The sequence below is a fragment of the Amblyomma americanum genome, chromosome 3, assembly GCF_052857255.1.
Source record: "Amblyomma americanum isolate KBUSLIRL-KWMA chromosome 3, ASM5285725v1, whole genome shotgun sequence".
Taxonomy (NCBI): domain Eukaryota; kingdom Metazoa; phylum Arthropoda; class Arachnida; order Ixodida; family Ixodidae; genus Amblyomma; species Amblyomma americanum.
The window spans coordinates 123,514,947-123,534,418 of record NC_135499.1 but is presented as its reverse complement, the minus strand read 5'-3'; the positions used below and the strand labels follow the sequence as shown (position 1 = coordinate 123,534,418).

At 43.1% G+C, this 19,472-nt stretch overlaps 1 protein-coding gene across 16 annotated transcripts in view; it reads right to left on the bottom strand.

Moving 5' to 3' along the window:
* The window catches only part of Ziz (dedicator of cytokinesis protein Ziz), a 176,938-nt gene that overhangs the window by 44,791 nt on the left and 112,675 nt on the right, over positions 1 to 19,472 (bottom strand). For 5 of the 16 annotated variants that reach the window (XM_077657805.1, XM_077657804.1, XM_077657806.1 and 2 more), the window contains exons 22-28: positions 18,205 to 18,264; positions 11,424 to 11,609; positions 10,095 to 10,295; positions 8,927 to 9,073; positions 7,299 to 7,382; positions 5,650 to 5,770; positions 3,631 to 3,657 (exon numbers count right to left, since the gene is read on the bottom strand). In XM_077657805.1, coding sequence (XP_077513931.1) covers positions 3,631 to 3,657; positions 5,650 to 5,770; positions 7,299 to 7,382; positions 8,927 to 9,073; positions 10,095 to 10,295; positions 11,424 to 11,609; positions 18,205 to 18,264 — 826 coding nt within the window. The remainder of the gene's footprint in view (positions 1 to 3,630; positions 3,658 to 5,649; positions 5,771 to 7,298; positions 7,383 to 8,926; positions 9,074 to 10,094; positions 10,296 to 11,423; positions 11,610 to 18,204; positions 18,265 to 19,472) is intronic. The other 11 variants (XM_077657808.1, XM_077657809.1, XM_077657810.1 and 8 more) reach the window with 3 other exon arrangements.

Genomic DNA, 19,472 nt, shown 5'->3' with positions numbered 1-19,472 from the left:
TGCATAGTAATACACTACTGCGAGGCTCTTGTATCAGTTAAAACTTTAAACCTAACACCTAGGATGATTTGAAGAGACAAGAAGCTACTAATATACTACAAGAGTAAGTGCATAGCAGAATGGCCAGTCGCTCTGCACATATCAAACTGTTTTAATGACCTAGCGAAGTTGAATGGCTTTTTGTTCTCAGGCTTATAATAAGTGTTAAATACAAAGTGGCTAAATGAGCTGCATTCAATGCATGTACAGAATTATAAAATCCACCTCATGTTAAAGTACAGAAAGTGATGTGTGTCACAAACATGTCGAAAACCTTCTGTATAATGCAGATGGCTGCATCAGACACTAGCATGAAGGAAAAAAAAATCTAGGGGTGTGTAATGATTAAGCAAATTCTAGTACAGTAGTTAGAAACCAGGGCTGCTTGTCTTATCGAACTGGTAATGCCGCAACTATCTGGGCCAGTTATAACTTTTTAGATCATAAAAGCACTTTACACAATGCTATTCACAAATAAAAATAAGCACTTAACAAGGCACTGTCTAGCAGTCAATTTCAAACATAAATAAAGAACTTGACAAGAATGCATCAAACAAGGTGACAATGGGTCATAATGGCCAGTCCAGAGCAGTAACTGCAGTAGTAAAGAAGCTGCAAATTAACCCCAGTATGAAGGCATACATATAAGAAGCCAGTGCTTTGTGCAGCCAAAGTTAAAAACAAGGAGCTCCATCACCAGAAAGAGCTTCTTCCTAAGCATAAACCAACACCAAGCAAAGAAATCGATTGTTAAAAGACCTTGAAGCTGTACACAAAAGAAAAAAAAAATAGTTGAAACGTTTTCAACTTCCCCCAAACGACCCCCTACTTACTTCTGAATACTTATTTTGAGTGGTTATACCTTCTCGGGTAGCCACTTAATAATGCTTTGGCCAAAAACATCACATGCACAAGAGCTGTCATATAATATCTCTCAACAAGGTTCACTACTGAAAGTCACACTTTCGGAACAAACCAAACTGATCAAGAAAAGCCAAGGGTTTACAATTTCGTAAATACCAAGATGCAAAAAAAAAAGAAGGCCAGAAAACTACGCATAAAAGCAAAGCAAAATACGATACAAAAGAGGGAAAAAAGATTCATGTCTACAGAAAAGCATACTACTTGGCACAAAAGTTGCTGGTCTCAATGTCTACGCAAGCTTTGGTCAGCATAACACAAGTGCTAAGAAGCCAAACTGATGAAAAAAATGCACCAACTTGTATTGCCAAAGCCCCAAAGCAAAAATTAAAGATACATTTCCTTGTTTTTGCCCTAGAAAAGCAAAAGCACCACTTGCACAGTCTTGACTTGCAAGAAAGCTCTAAAGATAGAAAATATGATAGCATGCTTCCATCAATAAAACTAAACTTAGTCAACACATTCAGAAAGAAAAATCATTGACCAAATGAGGCAGTGGCAAGCTACCTTTCAGCCCTCAGTATCAGCCCCAGCTATTCAATCAAGCACACAACCTAAGTGCACAGCGCATTTTCCAAGAGTATCCCCTATTTTGATATGCCTCTCTTAAAGAAGCTTGAACTATACCTTCAGTTCTAATTTAGTGAAACACCGTAAAAACCCACGTATACTACGAACCCACAAACAATATGTGCAATTTGGGGATAGCAAAGATGAAAAAAAAAAAAAGTTCTGTTCAGCGTATAATGCGAGCGAGGAAAGTTCAGCAAAGGCATTTATTTGAACTGCGTTTGGCACTTGACTCGGTGATTCAGTTAGCATTTGTGAGGCGAATGCCGCGCACTTGAGGGTCCAGCACCACCCCTCGTCTCATGTTGAAAAGGGGCACATATTTCCATGTGCCTGGTGCTGACTCGCTCCTCCCTGTTCATAGAAATCTTTCCATAAATACTCTTCTTCGGTACCATTGAGCTCATTCAGAATCCAGCATTTCTTGAAAGCACGACCGATGAGCTTCTTGGAAATGCTGGCCCGAGCATTTGCGATCCAACTGCAGAGTGTGGTTAGAGTGGTCCATTTCAGCCGTCCGGTGGCAGTAACTGCAGGCTCTCCCTACCTCATCCAGTTTGTGTAGCAGCGCTTGATGCGGTGCCGATACTTTCACCAGCTACAATTACTTCTTTTAAAAGCAGTCGAGAACTGATTTCGTGAGCACAAGATTGTGCGATGTGCAATCGTCCTACTTCCAGCAGCATGGGCATTGCGAGGTCAGCGGGGTGAAATGGCGTCTCAAAACTATCGAAGCAGTCAACAGACATCACCAATAGATTGCGCCTCCTCTCGCTGGAAGGCTGATGGTGATAGTGCCGAACAAAAACAAGATCGGAACTGCGAATTTGGCCTGAAAATTGCTTGGATCCGCATATAATCCAAGGCGGAAATTTTACATAGTGAAATCTGGAAAAAAAACTGCAAATTATGCGAGGGTTTTTACGGTAATGTGCAACAGTAAATTCTTCTAATAGCACAAAACTGATGTCGGTGGTACCGCGAGCACCAAGATGCAAAACCTCAATGGCGCTCAACTCAACGTTGGGCATGTGTCAAGTAATACTACATTGCTTTTATCTGTGTGGAAAAACAGAACCAGTCAAAACAAAGACAAGAAATAAAAACCGTCAATGTTCCAAGGACATTAAACAGAGTGCATCATATGTCAATAACCAATATGCTCACCAAACACTAGGTGCCTGGAATCATAATTTTTCAAAAGCCAAGCTGAATAGCTGAGAAAAAATTCTATCATTACTTGTTGTGGTAGTAAACTCGCACCGCACACATGACAAACGATTATAAAACATGAACCGCAAGCTAAAGAAGTCAACGGTCACAACTGGCATGGCTGCACGCACATATAAACGAGGCAGCGGCAGCAGCAGCAGCAGCAACAGCCACCTCTAACCACAGCAGCCCAGCAGACATCACGGCTAATACTACACACTACAGCAGGAGTGAGCACACTAAGTTCGCTGCAGTTACTCGAAGGGAATTGCAACAACTCATTTGGTAACGAAAAGTTTCACATTGGTTTGAAATTCTCACCTGAACTAGACATTTCACCAGCCTGGACATTTCCTGCCAACACACCCCTCCCAGATAACTTATAAACCCCATCACAGCATGTCTGAAAGCCAAATAAACAATATCAATTCTCACTGTTCAAAAGAGCTCTGCGCCATGCCATTACAGTTCTACCCTTGCTATGAACTTTTTAAGGTTAAGCACCACTCGGACGTAGCTAGCAACTGAAACTAAACTTCATAACGGGAGAGTACATTGCCAGTCCCTCCGAGTAATCCGTCAGCGACTCCCCGGTGGCAACTACCACGGACTGCAGGACGCACACACCACACGCAGTGCACAGCAGGTCTTGTATATGCAAAAAAAAAAAAAAACCGGCCAGCACCAAAAGAACGCACACGCCACACGCAAGCGCAGGAGAAGGCTCAAGCAGGAAGGAACACACCGAAGAGAGAAGAAAGAGAGTCGTGGCAGGGGTGATCGAGGGAGGATGTGCAGGACTGTTCAGTCATTAAAAAAAAAAAAATGATGCCTTTCCCTTATGCAATGAACTCGCTCTGTCCACCAAGCCAAGAGTGGGCAACTTACCGCCCGACGCAACTTCCTCGCTTTCGTCTGCTCCGCAACAGCAGATGCAACATAGTACAGAATGAGACAACAGGGTGTATGCGTTACTCTCTACAATCAGCAAGCACGGACCAAACTACAGGGCTACTAAGCGTGCCCTCTACTGGAAAAGAAAAAATTAAAGCAGTGCCCTCACAATCTGTGCACGGGTGTTTACTAGCAAGTGGCTGCTCTGCACACAATGATTTCCTAACAGCTCCTCCCACCTGACCTAATGCACCTGTCGGGAATGCCAAGCAATCTTTAAATGTCATTTAAACTTTCTGTGCAGTTCATTTCATTGTTTGTCACAAATTGAGTATTAATTTCTGACTCTTTCCATTGCAGTCAACCCACTGATATGCCTCGCATGCATGTGCTTTCCTAGCTGCTAAAATACAAAAGCCCACTTTCTGTAGGGTGCCCATATAAGCATGCCCATATATGCATGCCCATATATGCGTGCCCCATAAAACACATCCCAACTCTAAATGTCAATTACTGCACTTTTTTCCCAAAATGCTGAACGATTCTCGCATGGCCCTGCCATGAAGACTGCAATGGTGGTTTGTCTGAGCATGTTCCCTTGGTTCTCCTAGTTCTGCACAGTTCTTTTAGCCAAGCATTAGGCTTAAACATGTGATAGTCAGCTGAAGAAAAGGATGAGAACAGCAATTTCCAACTTCTAGTTAAGAAATAAATCGCATAGATATGAAACTTAATTATGCTTTTCTAAAGCTGATCATGAGCAATCATTTCCATCTGATAAATCCGACAAAGGCTTCAAGGTTTCTGCCCTGATTTTGCACAGTACAGAAACACTTTTTTTTTGGCAATGACCTGACTGTCACACTTGGTTTTTATTGGCATCAAGCTATGCATGCATAAAGTTCAGCGCGATCGCTAGTATCAAATGAAACCCTACAGAAACAACTGCTTGCACCATTTGCAAGCTGCTTGTCTATACTAATAAATTTTTTGAAGCTACAACCTTCAACGAACAGCGAAAATTGATAAGTGTGTGAATAGAATCCCTGTATGGCATTCAAATGAGAAAATATTGGCCTAGTTCAAAACACTAACCGTGCTTGTGTACTTGAAGCAAAAAAAAAAAGGCAGAAAGAAGTGCAAATATGCACAGAGTCCACACACGCTAATCTAAATGCACACGTGTAGTATGTGCAAGAAATGTGCAGACAATTGCAGTGAACAAAAGAAATCAAAAAAGGTTCCAAAGCACCTCTGTGCACAACAAAAAGCATAAAAAGAGTGGTGTAAAAAGGATTTCCACCTTTCTCTCATATCAAGCTGTGCGTTTTGCCAGACATTCACAACCCTTTCAATCGAAAGCAACCAACATACCTGACACATCTGCGTCCCAAACCTGAGGCTATAATAAGCATAAAAATCATGATAGCTCCCCATCTCTCTCAGCTTCAGAACAACGTTCCCTTTCAGGATGCCAAATCATCAGAAAACATCTGACATAAGCTCCATGGGGTCACACTACGGCATGATACCTACTACCAGTTTTTAAAAACATTACACTGCAGATAGACGATTATGATCTCTTCTAAAAAGTTCCCAGAAAGCACATTAACTTTCTTCTTTTCAAGCAAAATATTATTTCCATCGTTTCTCACATCCTTGCCTTAAAGCATGTCAGCATGAATTAAGGCAAACTGTCACCAATATTCTACTCTGTGTGAGCATTTTTTGACCCATGCATATTGAATGCGCCTACAGATGCTGAGTACAAATGCTTATCCCTCGTCAAGGTTTTCATTTCCCACCTTCAAAGTGGACAATGCAGTGGCAAGAAGTAAGAAAAGACGCTAGCAGCAAAGGACAAAGAAAACACACAAGGTTTTCCCAGTGGTTAACACACAAAAAAAACTCAACACTGCTATAAGCGACAATAGCAAAAACATGTACGGCATATGAACGTTGATACAACAAAACACGTGTGACAAACACCAACGAAGTGAAATGTTTCAATACCTTTGGCGTTCTTCGAGTGTCCTCGGCTGTAAGCGCCTTTCAAAGAGGGCAAGTTGAGAGCAATGAAGTGCTCATGGGAGCAGATGATCTCTAGAAAATCAAACTTGTAGCAGTGCAGCTCCTGGAAAGATGAAGGAACCAAACTGTTGGCCAGACATAACAAAACTTGAAGCAAACAAAGTTAATTAAACAACAGTGGTCCACATTTTGCTCACATAACGTGTAGCATCAGCAGCAAAAGTTTATGAGATGCTTTCCTCAGGAGAAAATTTCTAAAGTGCTGCCCTCGATGATATGAATTTCACAGGGCAGCAAAAGCTTCGCGTCAACTGAAATTTGTATCAAGAAAAAACACACATGATGAAGCATGGGAAATGAAATACATTCATGGATATCTATTTACAGCTGACAAGATTTTTTTGTAGTCACGCATCACCGTGCAGAGCTCGCAGTGCTTAGGGCGCAATGGGCGACTGCGGTGTCGGCGACGTGCTTTCGCCTGGTTTGGCCAATTTTCATGTAACCCACCATTAGCTGATATACAGTTAGTGTAGTAAGTTTGTCATGTTGAGGTCTACCAGCACTAGACATCTGTTACATGGAGTTTGCAAATACGCATGCTTCAATGGGGGCGGCATTGAGGAATTGAGGAACTTCAAAATATTATAGAGGAATTCACTACATGAACGTGTTACATCCAGATTTAATTGTATTTAGGTTTTTGAATAATTTTAAAGCAGCTTATGCCATTGAAAAAAATTAACAATGTTAATCTGAACAACATGGAGGCATAACAGCAGCACTAAAACAGCCCACACAGATGCATTAAACGAAATATTTCTCTACACTATAAACACGTTCTTTATACGCTGCTTAGCTGAGATAAGTGACAAGACCAAGCACACAAGCTTCATTTTGGTGTTCAAACTAAGCAACCGCAGCTAAATCTGTGGGAGAAACTGATATCTAGTAACGGGCTGATTTCAAAGGGATGCCCACGAGGAGCTTCATCCAATTTTTGTTCTCAGCAAAAATTGATTGCTTGGCTCTTTGCGGCTATGCCGAAGCTTACTCTGCAGTAAAACACGCATTTATAGCCGAGCAAATCAGATTTAACAATAGAACATTTCATTTCCCCGCCTCCCTATTCAAACCCATGGCATCAAGACCAAGAAAGACTCCACGATCACTGTTTTGAACCGGATAGTGTGTAGCCTAGCCTCAGAGATCAGTGTTTGAAAATTGGTCTTAACATCGTAGCAGGTTGTTTTTCTTTTGCTGGTTATCCTTGCGTCTTTTTTAGCTTATATGGGCCACGTTTTCAGTGAAAGTAGTGTTTTTGTCACTAGAACATGGTAATCTACAGATACAGGATACAGCTCAGTGTTCCTTTAAGGCATTACACACAAAAGAAGCCACATATTGGACTTAGGCAATACAACACAATCTGGCTCTTTCACGGAAATGTACACAAGTGTGTGTTAAAGTAACCTATAGTGCACTCAACCATTTTCATTATACAAATGCCTTGCAGCAATTTTAAGGAAATATGCAGAAGTTTTGCGTACACAAGGAAATATCTCTGATAACATACAGAGCAGCAAAGTACACTGTTGCAGCGTATTAGCATGAAACCTTTCAACACATACCATTTCATCACCAGTCTTGAATTTCTCCAAGTAAGAATTGATGAGCTTGAACACAAACCCACGGTCCATTAGAGAAAAGCATTTCTGTAGGAAAGAAGAAAACCATAGTAAAATACACTCATCCTGACAGATAAGTCTGCTCTTCGCACAAAACCCGGGCTACTACGGCAAGCAAGAAAAAGTGGGCATTTCTGACACTCAAATATAATTCAGTGAGAAAGTAGCCAACCCACGTCTACGTACCTGCAGCCATGATAAAGCAGCACAAATGCAAGCATGCACATTAAGGCACACATTTATTCAATGAACCTGTTTCTTTCATATCACGTCAAGATGTTTGTCCACAGAATCTCTTGATAACTGGCCATTAAGTCTGACACGAAAAGTATGCCTCCTTTTTTCTTTTGAGAAAGTCTACCACTAGAAAGATGACGCCATTTCAGCTAGCACATTGGCGCATATTTAAAAACTTACTACAGTAGGAAACCACTGTTATGTTTTTCATGTAGCAGCTAGGAAACATAGCATAACCAATTACAGTGCACGAAAAAAAAATTGTGCATTGTTGTCTACCATTGTTTTTTCTATTCCTCATAAGCACAGCATGACTCTATTGAATTTGCAAAGCTTTATGGCTTTCACATTCACTCTGCATGTGCAGAGAGCCCTAAACGCCCTGCAACGGCCTTCCGTTTGCCTTAGCAGCTGTAGGTGGAAGGGAGACAGCAGAGAGGAGGGAGCCATTGCCACAAACTGGCAAAGTTGCAACATGCATGCACTTGTGTTTTTACAGTGGCCGCCGCTTTAATCCTGTACAGTCCTAGTCTATTACAATCTGTAAACTGCGTCCTTCAAGCAGCAGGTGACAAGAAAAGAACAGTCTCGGAGCCCTGCCGTGCAACCGGGACTTGTACAGCACTGCCTACGCAGCACCTGCCACTGCATAGTCTAATTTTCTCAGCATCAGTCGTTAATATTCATGTCACTGTGGCAACACAGCTGCACCAACAGCCGCAACAAAATTCACGCCACCCATAAACGCATGAAGTGTCGGCGTAGGTGCAGCGTGCTGGAAGCCGCCAAATGCAGTGGTGGCCAAACGTTGGTGCAGTGTAGGACAAGCCCCACTTTTGCCAGCATGCCATTGCCATTTCTTGCACGCTAAACATTCGCAACGTACCATGCAGAAACGCTGCTACAGTTGCAATGTAACCGCCGAGTTTGTACTGTACGAGTTTCTTTGAAAGCTAGAGTGGTACTGCCTCATGAAAACACAGCACCCGGGAATGTAACAGTGGGGTTCTCTTGTACAAACTGCATGGTCAAATCTTTTACTCTGCTGTTGAAAGCTGCCACAAGAGCCTGAAGCAGCTCATGAGCATCAAGTCATCAATGTGCATAAGTTTTGATTATAATTAGCATCATCACAACAAAAATAAAGATAGAGTGAAGGCTTTTGCGACTTGGTGATCCACGTTCAAATGAAAAAGCAATGCAAAAGAGACAAGGAAACAAATAAAGAATGCAAACAATGCATTACTCAATGAAAGTAGGATAAGCCAGGTATCCAGAGCTGAATAAATGAAAGGGGGATGAAGCCAGTCATCAAACGGCTGAGCAGGTCGCACCTTGAGGAAGTGTGCCAGCCCCTGGTTGGCCTGCTTGGTCTCGTTACGTTGGTCTCGGTGCTTCTGCATGATGTGTGGGATGAGGCACTGCACCAGTGTCCGCACACGGTTGTGGTACTCCTTGGAGAAACGCTCATGCCTCTGCATCTGAAGGAAGGGTAAACAGGAATAGAGCATGAACAGCCAAGCAAGGGCAACAAACGAGGCTGTCACTGCTCGAGGCTTTCAGGTCTGCCTAAAGCACTGGATCTTACTGCATTCAAGGGTACTAGCCATTTGGTTACGAGTAAAAATACTTGCCCTGACACGTGTTTACACTGAGATCCATCCATGTGGAACGAAAAATTTTCTTTCCCTGTATCTCAGGCCAGCTCACATCTAACTGATACTATATATAAATTTAATTCTGCTGTCTTTCTGTTCACTACTGCATGTGACATGTGTGCTTGCTTGGTTAATCATGAGTCATTGGAAAACATCTACCCCATACAGCCAACCAAAAGACTTAAGAAAAAAAAAAGCCCTGCAGCCTCAAGCACCTTGGAAAACATAAATAAATTGTACTTTTACATTGAAATGAGAAATTAGGGCATACTTCTGCACATGAGCTGGTTATTTCCCTTACTCCTCCCTCACAGGAATTGCAAGCTGCTGCTCACATCCTACTAGATAAGTTAACGCTGGCTCTATAGCTGTGAACAATGTGGCTTATGACTGAACATGTATGTGTTCTGCACCAAGGGAAGAATGAAGTAATTTAGCTAAAAAGCAAGGAATAGAATTCGTATACAGCACAGAATGCTACCACAGCAGAAGAAAATGCCAATCAAAGCAAAAGCAGCAAATAATACGAAAAAAATTGGCAGTGGCTTAGCTCGGCTATGTCAGGATATACGTAGCGAAAGCCAAGGCATAGCTTGGTTAGCCTTGGTTAACCTTGATTGCAAGTCCAGGTTAGTCTGGTTGTGTGGCTAGTTGTTGTGACGTGGTTCGACACGTGGTTGGTCACGTGGTGCGGTGTGACTATAGTGGGAATGTGAGCACGGTGAAACTGCAAGTTCGTGGCCAATGTAGCTTTCGTTACAAAAATACATTAACTGTTCTTCTGGACTGCCTCAACCTATGCACAAGGTGCAATGACCACGCAAACTAGAAACACCCAACCCACCTTGATGCGGTCAGTGTTCATTAGGTGCTGGGCCATGGACTTTGCGAGGATCTGGAAGAAGAACCACGACTGGTGCAGGAACTTGTGCACCACCAGAAAGTCGGCATTGTCCGGTCCCAACAGTGACGACAGAGCCTTGGTCAACTCTTCGTGAACCGTTGTCTGCTGGGAGCCCTGCGGTGGCTCAGTCACGAACATGTACTGGAAACAGAAATAAAAGCCCATGGAGATCAGGAGCAGGCAAAAGCACCTCATCAGGGTCTCGCTATGAACACTGCAGAAAACAAGAACAGACCTTGCAACTCTCTGTGCCTATACACAGAAAGTCTGCCTATATATTCTGCAAACAGTAATGAACACCTGACATCATTCCACCGCATTACACACCTAACATAGCTCAGAAGCTCAATTTAAGAATTTAACACTAGTTCCAGATTATTTTGATTCCCCCTGCATCCTCATCCTGCTAAAAGCCAGAATGAAGAGTTATGCGTAGTCACATCCATGCAAAAAAAGTGTATTACTAGTATCCCAACTTAACTATTCATTGTAACCCTGAGTTGCAATACTAAAGAGATAGAAAAAGAGAGCATAAAAATGAATAAAAAGCAACTGACAGTGAAAGACAACTGCGGAAGTATAGCCAAACATGAGTTTAATAACTGGAATCTCACAAGAATTATTTCTGCTTTAAGAATGGAGACAGGTTAACAGAAAACCACAGAAAGCACACCAATGCTCATACGGTGCCCACCGGAAACTCCTGCACCTCATGCACGTCTCTCTGGCAACTGAGCCAGCAATGCCAATATCCGCCCTCTTCTCTATTACACAGTCATGTATATGAATAAGCTTGGAGCGTTATCCTTTGATTTCTCCAACTCTGGTCAGCTCATTAAAAAGGCTTTTCTGGAAAACAAAAATTAAAAATGCATACACTTGGCTATCAACCAACCCTGCAAGTTGGACACTGGTCTAGATAAAGCCAACCTTGATTAGTCGCTTGAGATAAAAAAAAAAACATCAAAATTCAACTCCATCCCATCAGTAGAAATTCACTGTTTGGTTAGGTAAGCCTACGTCAAGTTGAATAGCTCAACATTAGGGCGAGAAAAAAATATCTGCAAAACGCTCGACGCAAGCACGATTACGCTGCGGCTGGTTTGGAGGCTAAATTATTTTTTAAAATAAATAAAACTTAGTATAAAAAGTTCAACTCGGAGCCTGACTGCAGAGTTGCAAAGCCTTCCAACCCTCCACTACATACACGGACAATGTTCCTGTGCCCTCCCTTCCTGTTTCCCGAGCTCCCTTGCATGTTGCACGCACCTGGACGTAGCTGTGCAGGATGTCCTCGCGGCCAGCCTCGTGCACGCAGGTCACCAGGTGGATGAGAACGCGCACCGTGTTTAACGCCACTTCCTCGCTGCCTGTGCTAACAAGGAGCCGCAGTAGCTGGTTGAGTGTCGTCGGCAGGAAGTGGATCATGGCACTGCCTTCCACCGCATGCAGTGCCTTTGCCAACGTAGAAAAAGTGCGCGACAGCAACAGACAAGAGGTCATCACACACTTCTTGGAAACTGCCCTACTGTTCACAGAGGCTATCGTTAGTTTGACATACATCACGGGAGGAAGGAAAGAGGACAAGCGCAAAGTTTGGCAGGGGGGGGGGGGCACAGGAAGAAAGACAAATATGCGGCAGTCAGTTTTATTCCATGCCTTGTTTGCAGTTTTCCATCATTATATACCCTCCACTGTTATGTAATCCTGGCTTGAGGCATCCATTAATTACTGCAATACAATTTGTGCCCCAAAAAATTTCGTGCAGCTTAGTCAACCTTCAGCATAATGCTGCATTAAGGCAAACATTCTGATCCCAAACAAAAGACCAAGCCGCAGTTTCATTGTTTTGTTTTTTTTCATAATGCACTAGCTGTCATAAACCGTTTTCCAGTGCCTAAGTCTCCTTTCCTTAGACTAGAAAAATTCAAAACAGCTGTTGTGGCCGTAATGAAAGAAAACACACGAATCACTCTATGCACTGCCACTGCATATCTGGCTACAGGGCTGCCAAACTGTTTACTCCCTAAAACATTCCTCGAGACTTCTTATATTTGTTTCAGAACACAAACGATGGAAATCATAAAAGGAAGCCAACAATAACAGCCACTTAACCACATGTTCAGTCATGACACCATTAACTGCTCCAAATAAAAGATATGAATCATAAAGTAAATATATGAAAAAGATGCGTGTTTTGTTCCTCGGTATCATAAGCCTCTAGAAACTGGGACCAATACCTTGACCTATCCAACCATTTTTATCGCATTAATCTCTGCCACATGCACTAGTTTGAGATCAAGCAGTAACATTTGAAAAAGGGCCCACAAAGGATACTTATTGTAAAGGAAATAAGAAAAGCCCACAGAGCACAGGGTGTTCCAAGGCCACATGCAGCCTCACGCCCATGCGCCATACAATGTCAGCGCATGTTACAGAACCCCAGGTGGTCTGAATTAATCGCAAGCCCTCCACTACGATGTCCCTCATAGCCCATGAGTCGCATTGGGACATTAAACCCCACAAATTACAATTTAATTTAGTTACAATATTTTAGCCAGAGTGAGATGCAAAAATTTTATGCCAAGAACTTCCAGTACGACTGTGACAAGTAGTACTCAGAATATTTTTTTTCTGTTGCCTTTCATTAGTTCATTTCAGAAATTGTACACAGCATTTATACTTTGTTATCCAGCAGCAACCGAAATTTTTAATCCATAGCTTCAAGTGAGGCTGCAGTATGTAAAAATAAATGATATTGGCGCGAATCTTTGCAGTGTTTGTTTGTTCATTCTTCAAAGCTGCCAGCACGCCACTTTATCGCTTTGTTTGCGACGCAAGACTGGACCAGATTTATCTCGATTGATCACATCCAGGTAGAGCTAATTCTACATTGTTCCAGAATGTTCTAGTAACTTTTCGCGCTTTATCTCAAAATTTCGCTATCAGCTTTAAACTGAGCACGGCTGACAGTGGCAAGCATTCTGTTCGACGACCACTGAGCACGCTTGTTGCTGCGCCGCCTCCGAGTGATTCAGTCCATTGTGGGCGCAAGTCAGCCCCAATAGAGTTTTGTTTAGACACCATTTTTGCAGCCTTTCTGCTCTCCGGACTGCAGTCACCACTTCGTGACATCTGGTGGAGGTGCAGGGTTGCCTTCCATGTACCGGAAACCACCTCAAGTCGTGCCACCAGCCCTCTGCGCTTACACCCGAGGACGAGCCAGCATCTCACCGAGCCAACGTCTCCAGGGAGAGCAGCCTGAGTTCGGGACCCTGCCGGACTGCACCGGACAGTGAAAAGACGTTCCTACGAGCACCGCAACCTCGCCAACGATGTCGACACCGATCATACTGCAACAGCCACGGGTGCCACCAACTTTCAGTGGATGCCTAGGCGAAGACCCCGAAGAATGGTTGGACAAATCTGAGCGCATGGCGTCATTCAACAATTGGGATGATACGGCGAAACTCCAGCACATCTTTCTCTCACTGAAGGGCTCAGCACACACGTGGTATGAAAACCACGAGTCTTCCGTAACAACATAGGGGCTATTCAAGAGAGAACTTTTGAAGACAATCACCAATGTCATGAGGAAAGAAAGAGTCGAACGACTCCTCGAGTCCAGGATCCAGCTTCTGAACGATCCCGTACGCGGTTATGTGGAAGAAATGAAGCGACTCTTTTGCCGCGCTGATCCCAATATGACTAAGGAAAGGAAAGTTCAGTTTTTAATGCGCGGTGTCAAAGAACAACTCTTTGCCAGCCTCGTCGGCCAGCCGCCAAAACCATCGAGGAATTCATGTAAGAAGCCTGCGCCATCGAGAAGACCCTCGACGTCCGGACTCAGCAGTACAACCACCCTACTTATGTCTCTGCAATTCGTCCGATCACGATGGCCACCACTAGCGACAGCTTGTGGAAAGTTATCCCTAAAATCGTCCGTGGAGAGCTACGACTGCTGCCATCCTCCGCACAGCCTCAAGCAGCGACTCTCATGGATGTGGTGCGGGAAGACAGGCACTTGGCCCTCCGGCAGCCACAGAACCCCAGGCCATGACCTACGCCTTTGCAGTACGCACTCCGCATCCCCAACGACACCCCGTGCCCTCTCTGAGATGAGCCACTTGTTCCAAAATGCCGCCTCCCTGCCCCCGCCCGCCCAGCCTACGAACGACCCTCATGCCCCAAGAAATGCGATGCCTGGAGCACTTTCGACAACCGACCGTTGTGCTTCCATTGCAGTGAGGCAAGCCATATTCTTCGTCACTGCCCGTACAGACGTATCGGTCTTCGTGGATTTGCCGTTGACGCACCACGACCACACTTCGACCAGCGTCCGCAGGAAATCAACGAGTACCTGCATCGAGAGGAGTACTCGCCGAACCGCCTTTTGCGCTCACCGTCGCTGTCAGCCTCTCGCTTTGCGTTGCCACGCCGCAGCTACGCAGCTGCGGTACAAGGAAGGTTTCCCAGCCCACATAGGGGAAACTAAAGACAGCAACCTCTGGAGGTGAGGTTGCTCTCAAGCGAAACACCGAAGATCCTCCAACGACCATGGCGCACAATGACGCCTCCCCCGACATGCCGTTGCCACATACAATGAACAAACAAACACTGCAAAGATTCATGGCAATATATATCAAATAAATAAATAAAACTTATTCCAAGCCTTTCACGCACCAAATTTACTTAATGGGCATGCAGATTTCAAGCACGTCTATGTGGGCAAAAGCATATTGAACAGAAATTTTCTTTTTCATGTTTGTTTTCAGTTTTGAACAGCAAGCAAAATATTATAAAAATTAATGGGCGATCAATGCAATTGATGAGGAGGAGATTGTGTTGATGAGTGGGCTTCCAATTTTGTAGGTGCACCAACTCGTGGTGACCTCTTTGCACAGTCAACACAAACTAGCGCAGATGCCAGAGATCTGTGGCACGCGCAAGGGGCCGGCAATTTAACACATGGGGAGGAGATTTGCTTGTCATGTTTTCCAATTCTTTGAAATCACTTAGGATATTGTTCAATTTGTTCAAACGAGATGTCAAGTTGGATCAAGAATTTGTTTAAGTGCCATCCTGCATAGGCTTCAAACTGGACACACGTTCAAACTTGGACTGGCACGTGCAAGTGGCTGCGTGATCTTGTGTTGGACTATTGCACATGGATGAAAACTACAAAACTACAATGAACACTACAATTTCCAAAGTATAACATGAGAGGTTGCAGTTTAACAAGTGCTGAGAGAGGCCACAGCAATGGCCCAGTGGTATAAAGCAGCAGCAAGCGAAGCTGATCTGTTCATGCCACCGTGGGTTCGAATCACGCTCGAGGTATGGCAAGGTTTTTGTTTCTTCTCTAAGCCCTGTGCGGCAAACGCTGGACGCCACAGGGTTTTCGTTGACATGACTGTTCTAATGCTAATGCAATAATAAATTTACATGCAGAAAAAAAGAATCACGCTTCATGTAAAATTTTTTTACAGTATACACCATCAAACTTTATTGTGCGCTACAATGCTTAAATCTGAGGCCACTAGCAATGATATTTCTACTTTATATTATGCAAAGCTTTCTTTTATTTCTCACTTAGAGTAGGACCTTGTCAATGCACTCCTGGTTTGTAGAGTATGCCAATCCATACATTCAAACTCATGAGCAATAAAAATGTCCCAAAGAACTGCAAATTTTTCTGTTCAGATTTTTAAGCATGAGATACATTCACTTCCCATTCTTTGCAATTTCAGTTGATTCCAGAGCAGCGAAGCTGACACTAAAGCTGATGCCGAAACCAAACAGCCTTCAATGTTGGAATCTCTCTCTGAAAGGCATTGACCATAATGAAACTTTTCCAATGGTCCGAATGAGGTTCGAATAAGAACTGATGAAAATCTAGCGGCTTCATTTCCCGACACCTCAGACCACACAGCCATCGCCACAGAAATTTGTGAAATATGTTGTGACTAGCATTTTCAGAACAGCGGGTGCAGCATGCTAGCGACTACATTGGTGAGGATAACAGATATTTCCACTTTGAGTACACTGGTAGCTGCCGCATGAACGCACTGGTGGTCTGCACCGACACAAAGCAGAGAAGCCGAGAGCACTGTCATCACCACCGTACTTGACGTCTACCCGCTTATTTATTTGCTCCACCACACTGACATGATTCATTCAGGAACGTACACTCAGGGGTATGTACTGTGCTTGTCCTGTCTTCATCTCTTCTCCATCCTGTCTTGTAGCACAGTTTACCTTTCCTGACACCTAATTCATTACCACGATAGTACTACTCTTTTACCCTTTGTGACTTGTACATTCATTTTCCACATGCACAGTGGCTGTAGTTCTGTACTTGTATAATGAAGCTAGAAAGCATCTACTAGACAGGAAACACATTAGGCTGTAATGCCAGAGAAGAAAATAACTTCCACAATGTTGGCAATGGCTGCACCATGTAGCCACTCATGAAGGTGAGGGGGGTAACAAAGGCATCTGAACACACTGCCAAGGCTCTATAGAAAAGCAGGAAAATTAACACAAGTCGGTGAACGCTGTGCTATGTACAGGAGCCAAAAAAACTGACCTGACAACCACAAACAGCTGTTGTCATGGAACCTCCTCACCACAGATGCAAATCATGATGCCACATAAGGGAAACATTATTTTTTGTCAATGTTTATATTCCTTGTCAATTTTTGTGTAGCATTGAATCTGGAGTTGCCTTGTAACAGAATGCAACTATGTGTGTGCCTTCACACCCAAGAGTTTACTGCAGCCAATGAGTAGTTTCACTACTCCACAATAAAGAGGACGTACAGCATGGACACATACAATTGCCACAGAGTTCTATTAGCTTTTGTACCTAGCTGAGGCACTAACGCAGACACAAAAACAAAATGTCACTGCAAAACTTTCAGCGAAACAAAACTATGCTAAAGTAAACCACTTCGACCCTTAAACTGCACTTCTCCAAGATAATTTTTTTGAAGATTTTGGAATTCTGAATACTTCATTTTTCTGGCTGCAAAAGAGCAACCCCCCCAGAATATATGCAACATCATGCTATATGTAATACAGAAGATATTTAGCACAGATACTACATGTATGAAACACAACAGAATTTTTACACTATAGTAATAAAAATGTCATTCAGGGCAATTAAGGAAACATGTGGCAAATACAAAAGTCAGAAGTAACCAGCTTGTCAAGAGAGGCAAGCTAAGACCCCATGCACATAACACTTGGAGAAAGACGAACCATTAGCAATTAAAAAAAGGGGCATTAGACATTCAAGGCTCACTATGCTCAGTTATATGATGCCCCATATCTGCGATAACCTTATAAAAAAATTTCCCTCTTTTCATCAAGACGTGCAATGCCGCGTTGTTTCCCACTGCCAAAAACAAAGTTCCAGTAGAAAGTCTGCCAGGTGAAGATGCAGAAACCTATCAAACTTTGGCTCCGTATTTGAACACAGCATTTTAAGTGGTTATTTTAGGACGAAATGTAAAGAGCAGGTGCTCTTATATATGAAATTTATGCGGAGAGCAGCAGGCGACACAAAGGCATGCCACCAATCTTGTTAAGCTACAGAAGTGTATCTGATGAATTCTGAACGAATGCATAATGAAGTGTTCATGTGCATGTGCGATCCAAAAATTTCACCCGGAATTTTCATCTAATGGGACCAAAATGGAAACTGTCTCCTAATCCTGTCTTGTGCAGGTGAAGTATGTGCAGAACTATGGAAAGAAGCAAACTCAGGCTAGTTATGTCATTAGAGGAGGCTAAAATTTGCACGGCTTTCATGAACACTACCTTTTCCTCAAAACCTAATTGGACCTGCGTGCACATAAGGTTAGGCGGGACTAGGCAGGTGTAGAATGGAATTGAAGAAAGGCCACACACACCTTAACCCTGCTGCTGTGCTCCTCCAAACCTGACTATGCAGCAACCAGTCTGCAATCACTTTACGAGGCATGACTTTCAACGAGAAACTGCAAGCATGCGGAGTTCACACATGATGTGCCACGAGCATACCAACCTTGACCACCTTTGAGATTTCCCGTTCCGCCTCAGTGCCCATTGAGGGGAGTGCCTGTTCCTGCATGGCCACGCACACACAACCTGCCGTCTCTCTCTTCGGAAAAGCAGTGACATGCACCTCACTCACATGCCTCCAACATCTCTGCACACTGTGGCTAGCTGTGCGACATTGTCCTGAATAAAAGTCCACTAGTGTGAACAGTGGCACTCAATACAACCTGCAATGTGTTGACAGCAGCCAAAGTGAGCATTGCTTTAATAGCAATACACTGTGCTGTTGAAACATGTCAAGCAAAATTAACCCTCTCCTGTTTTCCACAAGCTAAACTGCCATTGTCATCATCGTGCACATCTTGCTGCTTGTTATGCAACAGCTCATCTGTTGCAGGTTGCAGTGAGCGTAACTGCACATGATTGCAGCCAATGTGCTCAGGAAAACTGCTAAGGAGTAAAATTTTTTGCTTTTACTCTCAACACTATTTTTTATTCAGGACATAATGCATCAATTAAGAAAATCATGGCAATACAGCAAGTGAATTCCTTCAGTTGCACTTAGTGCAGACCAGATTGCATCATTTGCAATTGTGCACAAAAACTCCAATGTTATTGCAGGAAAGGGCCCCATTTAGGAAAATTCCCGAAATTTCCTCCACAGGCCTGGCCCAGAAGAGATGCCATATGAAGTTTATATTTTGTTAGAAATATGCACCAACCTTGCTTCCCACATTGTTTAGATAGAAAGCAATCAGAAAGAGCTGTCATACTGTTAAAAATGTTGAACACACCAAAGCCATTGTAAAATTAGAATGTAACTCTAGGAATTATTTGCATGTTAATAGCGTTAAACTGCATTAATTGCAACAACATTACCAATATTAAATGATAAAGCTTCATGAATTGGTAGCTGTTTGATTCAAAGAACTGTTTGCTTTCAGTGTCAAAGTATACAGCAACAACACAGTGAACCTCAAAGAAAGCAGCTCCTTAATCTCAGAATCTATAACTGAGTACATTCAGAAAATAAGGAAAGCATGACTTATGCCTGATGAAAATATCTGCAGTTAGAAGCAGTACAGTTTAATTTATAAAATGCACAGGCAGTCCTTTTATTTAGAGCATTGCACAACCTATATAGGCTTTACTCTGTTAAAAATAAAAAAGTATTATACATTACTCCTTAGCATGTCTTGAATAGATACTTTCATATTGCACAATTTTTAAGATGCTGAAAATTAGGGCATTTAACTAGCAATGTTGGTGGGTTTC